Source organism: Carassius auratus, chromosome 5 (genome assembly GCF_003368295.1).
Source record: "Carassius auratus strain Wakin chromosome 5, ASM336829v1, whole genome shotgun sequence".
NCBI classification, from domain to species: domain Eukaryota; kingdom Metazoa; phylum Chordata; class Actinopteri; order Cypriniformes; family Cyprinidae; genus Carassius; species Carassius auratus.
In genome coordinates, this window is record NC_039247.1 from 1774649 (window position 1) to 1786955 (window position 12307).

Consider the following 12307-nt stretch of genomic DNA (forward strand, 5'->3'; position numbering starts at 1 on the left):
TGTGTGTGTGTGTGTGTGTGTGTCTGCATGCATATTCTTGTGTGTGTGCCTGCATGTTTGAGCAAGTGTGTGCATGCATATGCGTGAGTGTAAGTTTGAGTGTACGTAAGTGTGTGTTGTGCACGCATGTGAATGCATATGTGTGAGTGTGTGTGCAAGTGCATACTTATGCATGTGTGTGTGCATGCAAATGCGTGTATGTATGCATTTATGTGTGCATTGATATGCATGTGTGTGTGTGTGTGTGTGTTTATTTGTGTATGAACGTGTGTTGAGTATGTGTGCATGCATATTTGTGAGTGTCAGCATGCAAATGCATGTATAAGTGCATTTGTGTGTGCAATTATATTCGTGTTTTTGAGTGTCTGAGTACTTGGATATGCATGTGTGTGCATGCATATGTGTGTACGTAAGTGTGTTCATGCATGTGTGTGCACGGATATGTGTGTGTGCATGCATATGTGTGTGCGTGAGTGTGTGCATGCATGTGTGTGTGCATGCATATGTGTGTGCGTGAGTGTGTGCATGCATGTGTGTGTGCATGCATATGTGTGTGCGTGAGTGTGCATGCATGTGTGTGTGCATGCATATGTGTGTGCGTGAGTGTGTGCATGCATGTGTGTGTGCATGCATATGTGTGTGCGTGAGTGTGTGCATGCATGTGTGTGTGCATGAGTGTGTGCATGCATATGTGTGTGCGTGAGTGTGTGCATGCATATGTGTGTGCGTGAGTGTGTGCATGCATATGTGTGTGCGTGAGTGTGTGCATGCATATGTGTGTGCGTGAGTGTGTGCATGCATGTGTGTGTGCATGCATATGTGTGTGCGTGAGTGTGTGCATTCATGAGTGTGAGCTTGCGTATGAGTGAGACTGTGCATGCATATGCATATAAGTACTGTATGCATTTGCGTGTGCATGGATATGCATGTGTGTGTATGCGTATGTGTGTGCATGCATATGTGTGTGTGTGAGTGTGTGCATGAATGTGGGGTGTATGCATATGCGTTTATGTATGTGTGTGAGTGAGTGAGAGTGTGTGTGTGTATAGAATGCCACCACACAATTTCATTAGCGTGACACGAGGGCCTTTAATTAAGCAGTGAAATGAGGAAGGAGCAGTAGCGGCTCATTTGAATCATTCTGCCGCGTGTCTCTAATGGAAGCTGACATGCAATAAATTCCCACAGCCTCTTAGAGCCACGCTGAAGCTAATGCAAAGAGACACTGCGGCCAATGAGAGAAAGACACGTGCGGGTTAAGCTGCTCGCACAGACATCTGGAGAAAATCACGCCAATATGAGACAAAGAATCAGAGGAGTGCATGATGGGAATGGATGGGAGCGAGTGGAAGAATGCAGCAGGTCTGAGCAGCATGTTAAGAAGCTGGCGCTCGTCTTGCTGTCTCTCTGAAAGAGCCACGTGCTGCATCTCCCCATTTTACATCAGCTATAAACCAGTGCTCGACTGATGGGATTTTTAATGACTGGTGCTGATTTCAGCACTGCAGGCTTTTACATGACAGAGACATCACAAAATTAGATCACAAAATTAATTTCAATATTGCATCAGGCTTATGAAATAAAATATATAATTAAAGAAATATATTTTATAATATAACATAATTCTAGATATTAGTGTATCTGCAAGTCACTTTAGATAAAAGCATCTCCTAAATACTAAAATAAAACAAAATGTTGATGCACATTTCTGAATTCTGTGACACTTCTAAATCTACAGGACGAAATCGACATGCTCCGTTCAAACAGTTCAAGCCGGGTGATGCTGATAAGAGCCAGGGATTGAATCTTTGAAAATTACTGCAAACATAATCCTGAGGTTAACACATAAATCAATAAGCTGATGTTAGACAGCTAATGAGAAGAGCTGCTGGGAAATATAAGCAGCTTCAGCATTCACACATCACTGCTGCATTGAGCTGCAGCTGAAAGAGTTTGCCTTCAGGCTACAGAGAAACACGAGAGATGAACGAACATCAGCTCCAGCAGATTCAGACCAAGCACAGATCAGGATATACATTTATTATTTCATTTATTTTAACTTCATTTAATTATTTAATTTAATTTAATTCATTTATTTATAAATTTTTCCAAATTAAAGCACACACAGCTTCTGGACAAATCTAATGCAGCAGATTATTGTGACAAATTGAGCCAAGATGGCGACTATGAATAAATATAAAACATTTCTGATCAGGAAGGCGAGTGTGTGTGTGTGTGTGTGTTCTCTCTCTATCCCTCCAGGGACTCTAATTGAATCCCAGGGAAGATCCCGGCTGCTTCTCGAATGCAGACGCAGTGGAGCTGCAAACAAATCAAACGTGTCTCAAACGTCTCATGTCAGACTGTCAGAGTTGAGTGACACGCCGTGAAATTGATTGACGCTTCAGATGTGACGGCTTTAATATTACTGGCACATCAAAGCCGTCATTAGTGTGTGGTTAACTGGATGTCTTCTGGAAACATCTTGTGAACGCTGTGACCCGATCGCAGTCGTGAATCATGGGTTTATTCCAGGTTCAGCGCTGAAGGTCCAGTCTTACCGTCTGAGAGCGTGGTGATGAGCATGTCTGTATCGGAGAGGCCCGGTCCGTGTCGATTGACCGCCAGCACTCGTAACGAATACTCGGTGAACTTCTTCAGTCCCTCCATCCTGTAGCTCTGACCCACCACCTCCACGTTCTGACCAACAGAGAGAAAAAAACACCACATTATGCTAATGAGCCTTCAGTAAGCCCCGCCTCACAGACATCAGCGGCCAATCACCAGCACTCACCAGTCAGGCTTCTGTAACAATGTATCGTATCATTTCTAACTACTCCTGAGAAACTCTGCTCAAGTCTGCTTTAAACACAAACATTACTCACACCGAATGTTGATTTCATTTAGTTAACTGATAAAGAAAACATCTCCATTAGATTACTGTAACTCTGTATTTATCAATGAATTCAGACGGTTTCAGTGTTTGTGGACTCGGACCTGCTCTTTTGCGGTGGAGGTCTCGGTCCACAGCAGTCTGTAGCTCTGGATGGGGCCGCTGGTGTGGGACGGAGGATCCCAGGACGTCTGGATGGAGGTTGGAGACGCAGCTTCTGCCCGCAGGTTCTCCACTGGACCAGGAACCAGAACTACACCAACAATCAGATCCGCATTGAACAGAACAGAATTACTGCCTCTTCATGGGTTTGAATGTAATGCAAAAATGTAGTTTCATTAATTTGCTGATATGGCTGATGTTTTTTTTTTGTTTTTTTTTACATATATTAACTATATTTTTATATTAGGTTATATTTTTGTTTGATTTTGCTGATACTGGTATTGCTGTGTTTATCTTTGCTTTGTTACACCTTTATTACAAACAAACTTGGGGAAAAATGGTTACACTTTATTTTAGGTGTCTTTGTTACAGTGTAATTATACATTTAAGTACTGAGCAATATGAATTAATTACATGTACTTATTATATGGTTAGGGTTATGATTAGGGTTTGGTTTAGGGTTACTTGCATGTAGTTATGAATCATTTATTTTTATTATAATATATATATATATATATATATATATATATATATATATATATATATATAATAAATAAGATAATAAATAAAATAAAAGCCAATTTAAACAGTAATAAATGTAATTTACTTTTTAAAATTACAATAAAGAGTTTTAGTATTTTGTGGGGTGTTTTAGTCATTTTTATTTTATATTTCTTTTTTTTATATGCCAATATAATTTTTAAGTTTCAGCTTTTAATTTCTGTTTCTTTAGTTTGAATTTCAGAACTTCAACTCAAACTAAATTAAAACAAAAAAAATTGACATGTAGCTTTTTTTATTTATTTTATTGTTCTATATTTATTGGATGTGTAGTGATTTTGATGTTTCTCAGTTGAGGACAATAACCCTGTTTCAGATTCTGAACACCTGAGATGAGTGTCAGGGCTGTGAGATAACAGATAACACATCTGAAACGGACTGTATGCAGATGAGCTCTACATTTACACCGTATTCATATTTCAGAGCTGAAGTGTGCTTTTCTTTCTGGCTGTTTGTGAAAAAGAGTCTGGACAGGAAAGGTCAGACGGCTCAATCTCAGCACTCGCTGTCCATTAGAAAGGTTATAGAGCTCAAGTGAGTGTGTGTATGTGTGTGTGTGTAATAATATAGTGAAATCTTTCAGCCTGCTCCTCAGTGTGTCTTCAGGAGGAAATAGAGAATTATGGGATGTTTCAAACATCTACACAAAATTGCTGACATTTACAGAGATCTGCAGCATCATCACAATCAGCAAACACACTCGACTTTCATTCCTCTCAGAGTGACTGAGACGTCTTCACAAGTTCTCCAGACATTACATATTGTGGTGTATATTTTGAGCTCAGAGTGACTCTTACGCTCGGCTTGCGTGGACAGTCGGATGGCCTCTGAGCTCTCTCCGGGCCCCTGCTCGTTATACGCCACCACCCTGAAGGAGTAAATGGCCTCGGGTCTGAGGTTACTGACCGTCAGCTGCAGACTCTCGGCCTCTGTCACGTTCACACTGCGCTCCCTGATGAACACACACACACACACACACATACATACACACACATCAGTGTTTGAACAGTCAGTCAAATAACATTGTCAATCAGTGACACAATCAGATCTAGACTCTAATGTCAAACCATTAGTAAACACACTTTGCTCATCTTCACATCATATGTTGGCTAATTTTGTGCATCTTTTCATTTATCAGTGAGAGGATAATGCTCTCAAAGGGATAGTTCACTCAAAAATTGAAATGTAATGTGTATCTGCTCGTCCCCGGGGCATCCAAGATGTTGGTGACTGTGTTTCTTCTGTAGAACACAAACTGAGATTTTCAACTCAAACAGCAGCAGTCTATCAGTCTTATAATGGAAGCTAAAACACAATAAAACAACAAAAAAACATTAAAAACCAAATTAAATCCTGCGGCTCTTGACGATACATTGATGTGTAAAGACACAAAACGATCAGTCTGTGCAAGAAACTGAACAGCATTTTTGTATAGTTTTTTTTTACCTCTGATTCACCACAGTGTCTGAACTGTTAGAACCCTCCTGAGCAGGTTCTCAGCAGCAGGAGTGTGATGCGTCTTCTTCTTCTTCTTGCTTTACGGCAGATCGCACACTTATAAGTGCATCAGCACCCTGTCTCTCAAATGGAACATTAACACTCTATCTACACTTTCTATTAGTAATATCAATTGTCTATTCGAAAGATAAGTGGCGGTAATGCACTTATAAGTCTGTTTTCCGTGGTAAAGCAAGAAGAAGAAGATGCGAACGTGCTCAGAACAGTTCAGACATTGCAGTGAATCAGATGTAAAAAAAAAAAACGGTATAAATACTATTCAGTTTCTTGCACAGACTGATCTTTGACATGATTCTCAAAGGCCAGATTCCCAATTACTTCGATTATATGACCGATAGACTGCAACGGTTCGAGCTAAAAATCTTCATTTGTGTTCTACTGAAGAAACAAAGAAAACTTGCTTTACTGTTTGAGTCTTGGTAAATGTTAGAAACGAACACTAAACATGAAAAGTTACCCTTGTACACAAGCATTTTTTGTTAGTTTGTGTTTACTAATGTAAACTATTAACTAATGTTAGTGTTTTAACACATTACAACAAGGTCTAATTTTTTATATTGGATATAGATAGATTTTAGTATAAGAATGCATCTACCAGCATGAAACAACAATAAGGTATATAGTTTTCTGAATAGCATTTATAAACCTTTGTTTATGTTTGTTAATAAAACACACAGCTCACAGCTCACAATAATAATAGCAACAATAATAGCCCACTAATGTTCACAGACATAACTTTTATAACTTTAACATCCGGCAGTAGATCAGTGGTTCACTATCTGTCAGTCGCTGCTTTCCCAGGCAGCTGTGAGCATCTCACTGTAGGTGTGCACACCTCCAGGTCCCAAGCCCTCACATATGGATGATTGTAGAGGTCAAGCGATATGGGTTTTTCTCTGGCCGTTTCCAATAATTGGAAAATATGATGCTGATTTTTTTTTTGCCGATATGTTTGGAAGATTTCTCTCCCCCTTCGTTTCATAAAATAAGAGTTTGAGTGAATGATTATTACTTGGTACAAGATAGTCATAGTAGTAGTAGTATAGCTTAATTCATAGTATTAACACATGGCTCAAAACTTAAGCACCTTCTCAAAACACTTCTGAAGCATGCTTTTGTTTATGTTTGTTTACACAGGGATGCAAATGCATATTGATTCTCTGATTCTCACAGACACAATTCAAAAGGTTTGTCTGAATTGAACGTGTTTCTGCTTTCACATACAAATGACTTGTTGCACTTATGAATATGATTACTTTGTGGCATCAATTCTAAGTCAATTCTAAGGGTAAAACATGGTTATGTCGAAATTGACATTTTCCCCTGCCATTGCTAGCGGAAGCTGTGTGTCTCACACAGCGAGAGATTTTCCAGTATGGCATTCCACAACAATGCTTAGCCGTCCACAGATGTGCCTGCCTATGACACTGGACTAGTTTTGCAGCACAATCGGCTGATGCCGATTAATTAAAAAATGTAAAATATCGGCCAGATTAATCGACTGGCCAATCAATCTGATGGCCTCTTGATGATCTGGCATTGGCATTGAGATATGTCTCAATGCCACGACCTTGAACCAATCACTTTTGCAAGAATAGTTTCTTATAGTGACGTGACATTCAGCCAAGTTTGTTGACCCATACTCAGAATTCGTGCTCTGCATTTCCGAAGTGCACACACACAGAGCAGTGAACACACACACACACACACACACACTGTGAACACACACCCGGAGCAGTGGGCAGCCATTTATGCTGGGGCACCCGGGGAGCAGTTGGGGGTTCAATGCCTTGCTCAAGGGCACCTAAGTCGTGGTATTGAAGGTGGAGAGAGAACTGTTCATGCACTCCCCCCACCCACAATTCCTGCCAGCCCGAAACTCGAACTCACAACCCTTCGATTGGGAGTCCAACCCTCTAACCATTAGGCCACTTGGCTCCTTAGCATAAAACCTGAATAACTGGATGCACAATTTGCCTTATATCCCCGTATGCATGGGGACTGACTCATTTCATTGGTGTTTTCTCTTAATGAGACATGACTGGGGCACCTGAGTAAACCCCTAATGTTGTCACTGTCACAGTCTTCAGCTGGTGTGCCCAGGATGGCCACCAGATGACACTGTGTTTTTCTGTGAGCACATGGCTTGTGTTGTTGTGTTTGTTTGGTGCCATGTGCTCTCTTCCTGTCTGTTGTCTGACTCCGCCCATCTTGTTACCTTTTATTTAAGTTGCTCCACCTGTGTCTCCCTTGTTTCCCTCCTTGTTTTGTATTCTCCAGGTGTCTGTAATCATGTGCTGATCCATCAATTTCCCTTGTGTGTTCCTAGCCTGCTTGCCTGTACCCCCCCCCCCCTTGGGGTTGTTTTTGTAAGTTTTTGTTTAATTTTATTATTAAAAAGAAAGACCATTCTTCCTGCAGCTTGAGTCCTCACCACATCTCTCCTCACGCACCATGACAGTGACGACATATTACTCATCTTACAAAGTAAACTAATGTCAGCGTAAAGAATGTTTAAAGTACTTTTTAAACTTTAAAGTAAGATGGGCTGATACGGACAACAATCCAATAAAATTAAACATCTTTCTTTAAGTATACCAATGAATATTCATAATATGGGATGGATTAGGATGTGACGGGTTGAAACAGGATATTAGTTCGGCCACAGCTGAACACGTACCTGTTGATTCCCTCCTCTGAGAAGAAGATGCAGTAAGTCAGGATAGTTCCGCGCGGCTCCTCTGGGGGCCGCCAGCCGAGGCGCACAAAGCGGCTGGACACGAGGACAGGGGCCACATCACGAGGAGCAGAGGGGAGGACGCCTGAGCTCGGGGTCACTGGTGGGGGAGGAGAGGAGTAAGTCAAAGAGGAAGTGCGGGGCAGCTGGGGGTGTGGGGCGGGGGGCGTGGCCTCTGTGACCGGGGAAGGAGGGGCAAGGGGAGGGGCGGGGCATGTGAGGGGGAGGGGCAACACAACAGAAAGAGAGGAGCATGAGCAATGAAATGAGAAGATAAGGAAAAAAACACACACAAACAGAAGACATCAGGAAGAAAAGAAAAGAGAGCGATAAGGAAGATCACAGCATCAGAGATCACACAGCAGTAAAACACAGAATATCAACACACACACACACAGATGAGCAGCTGAGATGACAGCGAGCATTCGGTCACAGACAGAAAACAACCGCATCAGATCAAGACTGGGATGAAATACACATGAATTCTGTCATTTGGACTGTTCATTCCTCCTAGTCTGGAGGTGTGAATATGTGTGTGTGTGTGTGTGTGTTGATAGTGATTTCACAGTTCTGATGAGATTCTCTCAATGTCACACGACACATTCACACTCAAACACACACATACTCTCACCAGGGAATTACTGTTAACAAACACACACAGACACAGACAAAGACACACACACACACACACACATACATACACACATACACACAGTGGGTGTTGCAGTGATAAACAGAAGTGATATTTCCTCACACACTCAGATTAAACACTCAACTGAAGCCAAACTCACACTGGTTGCTGAACAACCTCAAGATTCCACATTACTATCAGTAAAACATAAACTATTATCTCTTCCGTTCATAAAAGCTTCATTTATTTGATCAAAGATACAGTAAAAAGTTTTCTCTGAATGTGTTAAACTGTAATTTATATTATACATGTCTTTACTGTCACTTGTAATGAATGAATAAAATAATAAATTTCTTTAAATAATTATGTTACAGATTTTTGAGAACGAAACAAGATATTTCACAAGAAAACAGAAAACAGAAGAATGTTTTTCTCCATAGTGAATTAACAGGATGCTAAAGTTTCTCTGTATGATAACACATTTAGCAGGAGCTACCGATAATGTCATTTTTATTACTTTATATACATTCTGAACATATAGGATATATTTAAGTACAGTATTTGTCTTCATATTTCATGCATTTTCTTCTGCAAAGATATTTAACAGATTAATTTGTTTTAAATTTACACCATGCTGAGCTTCATGTGTGCTTGAAATACAACTTACTTTAACCAGATGGTTCATAAAAAATGTAAAGAGTACTTCTTCAATAAAAAAAATAAAAAATAAAAATACATTCTTTAATTGGTCAAATGAATCCTTTCTTTCCAGCAGGAAATTCTCAGTATATATAGAGAAGCATTCTTCTTTTATAGCGCCAGTTGCATGTGGTGTTCCTCAGGGTTCAACTTTGGCCCCGCTGCTGTTTTCATTGTATATGTTAGCCACTGGTTCTATATTTAGAACACTGATGATACTCAGCTTCACATACCATTTAGGTGCAAAAACAGCAATTTTATGTTATCTGCACTAGCTACCTACTCATTATTGCATTGAATAAAAATGAAAAAATGTTCGCATCCAAGGGTTGTCAAATAATGTCGCTCCTCAATACCTTTCAGAGTTGATTACCAAACACAATCCTGTCAGATCACTCAAATCACAGACTACCCATCTTCTACAGGTACCCAGATCTAGAATGCAATGTAGGGGGAAAGAGCTTTTGCAGTAGCTGGACCTAAGTTATGGAACAAATCACCATTATCTACTTGAACAGCGAATATAGTGTCCAATTTTAAAGTCTATAAAAAAAACCTCTTTATATTCTTGTTTTTTCAGTGTCCTGTGAATGTATGTTTTAATTGTGGGTGAGTACAGTCCACTTTGGTCAACCAAGTTGTTTTAAATGTGCTTTATAAATAAATTAAACTAGAAACTTGAAATGTAAAAAAAAAAAAAAAAGCTGTATTTTGGCCATCTCGCCCTGTCCTAGGTTCTAGTCTTCTGCTTAGGTGGTCAAAGCGTCCCAAACTTCAGTGGTGTATTTCAGTGTAAATGGCTCATTTCTGGGCACATCCTCCTCCTGACAATACAAAGCACATTAGTGCTGGAGCTCCTGAGCGCGATGGACAATAGCCGCTGAGGAACATGTCGATCGCTAGCCGCGGTAGAGACTACGTTTCTGTGTTCCCTGAAGACTCTGCTCTCTCACGAGAACATGATCATCAGACCTTTCAGTGATAAGTGATTTGCAGCTCAATAAACATTTTTTTTATTTTTTTATTTACCAGTTGTATTATCAGTGTTAAACCAGTTCATATTTGATGCCTTTTATTTTATAGGAATTTTTGTGATTAACCAAAAGAACAGCATTTACTTAATCAAAAATACAGTAAAAATGTTTATAATATTATTCCTATTTAAAACAACTGTTAGCCTATCTATGTGAATCTCTGTTAACCATTTCTGATTATTATCAATATTGAAATCGTGGCGAACAATTATTTTGTGGAAACTGTGATACATTTTATTTTTCATGATCCACAGATGAACAGAAAGCTAAAAAAACCCAACAGAATTTATTTGAAACATAAATCTTCTGTAACATTTTAAATGTCTTAACTGTCACTTTTGATCGATTTAATGCAAATAAAAATATGAATTTATTTCAAAAACAAAAATGTTTTGCATAAGGTAGTGTACATTAGGCAACAGTCAGAAATGGGAGTTTTACAGCAGTACAGAGAGTAAAATGTCCTGATCCCTAACAAGTGTGCTCTCAAATACTCAACACATCAGACTGAAAGTGCGCACGACGTGTGTAATGTGGTGTTTATCACTATGGTAACGGTGTGGGATCATTACACCGAACAGAACGCTCCGGTGCGGGAAGCAGCGCTGTAAAAGATCGAGCAGGTGAAAAGATGCTCATTCTTCAATCTTTAAGACAGATGTGAGAAAACCTTTGAATCTTGATTTTAATATCAAGCAGAATCACATCAGAACATTAGTCACTAATCTAGTTCATCTTCTCAACTCATTGTCTGACCACCACTCGAACAAACAAATGAATAAATAATATATTTTAAAAGTCAGCCTTTTTAATTCAACATTTTATGTTCACTTTAAAGTGCTAATGACTGTTTGTAAGTATTTGTGGAATTTACAAGCGGTTTCTAAGTGAGAATGGTTTGAGAGTAAATCCTGCATGAGGTGGTGTTTATAATGTGAATCTGTGTGACCCTCGCAGTGTCGTGTCCTTTGTTTAGTACGGTCAAACTGCAGCACTTTCAATCTCAGACTCCATCTATTCTCTTTCCAATTTAGTGCATCTCGTCCCAGACATCCGTCTTCCTGCTGAAATATTGCATCAGACGCAGGCTGGGTTTCTGAAGAGTTTCTGTCTCTCGGTTATAAAGCGGACGGAGCAGGGACATTAGTGTGAGATGGACAATATTTCCCTTCTCTGGCCCGAGCACGAGCACAAACACTTGCCCGTGGCTTTATAAAGGTGCGCCGATGCTCCATTAATAACGGGACAGTCGTTAGAGAGCTGGAGATCCATCGTTCAGATCGAACGCTCCTCGACTTCAGAGTGCCTCCAGATAACAGAAGATGAATACAGCAGGGTCAGGGCTTCTGCTCTTCCTCTGGAGCACGGATCGCTTTCTCAAGCGTGTGACAGATGCGTTACAATCCCATCAAACCATCAGAGACATGAAACATCTCATGCATCTACTAGAGCTGATGACACATTTATACATTACACACATATTCATGACTCCTTAATGTTAAACGGAAGTCAGGACATTACAGATTCAGAATCTTTAACATTATTGACTAATTTCCATTGACAGGTATTATATTTATATCAAACTGTACTCATATAGATGAATAAAGTCATGCATACTGATAGTAAATCTCATCTGGTTGATGTTTATTATCATAGAAATAAATGTTAGATTTTTATTTTTTATTTTTTTGTAAATTAGCTTTAAAATAATGTGTAGAGAGATCTACAAGATAGATTTTTACTGTATTTTAGCACTTATTATTATAAGCCAAAATCATTAACATATTATTAATATTGAATATTTTCAGATTATAAAATATTTTATAGAAACATTAAGATTATTCATTTCTGTAAAAGCCAGTTTGAAACAATGCACGTTGTAAAAAGGGATACTAATAAAAATTATATTATTAATTTTGAGATAATACACAATTATGAAATGTACTAAATACAGTTTTATAATACAAAAGTAATATACTGTAATATGTATATAAATTCATTTCAGAGCCACGTCAGTCAGAGAGATCGACAGACAGAGAGAAGGAATGAATTACACCGGCTCTAATTTACAC

General features: G+C 39.2%; 1 protein-coding gene across 4 annotated transcripts in view; it reads right to left on the reverse strand.

Annotated features, from left to right (window-relative positions):
* The window catches only part of dcc (DCC netrin 1 receptor), a 168207-nt gene that overhangs the window by 56163 nt on the left and 99737 nt on the right, over positions 1-12307 (reverse strand). For all 4 annotated transcript variants that reach the window (XM_026243939.1, XM_026243957.1, XM_026243948.1 and 1 more), the window contains exons 8-11: positions 7815-7971; positions 4414-4568; positions 2998-3146; positions 2562-2700 (exon numbers count right to left, since the gene is read on the reverse strand). In XM_026243939.1, coding sequence (XP_026099724.1) covers positions 2562-2700; positions 2998-3146; positions 4414-4568; positions 7815-7971 — 600 coding nt within the window. The remainder of the gene's footprint in view (positions 1-2561; positions 2701-2997; positions 3147-4413; positions 4569-7814; positions 7972-12307) is intronic.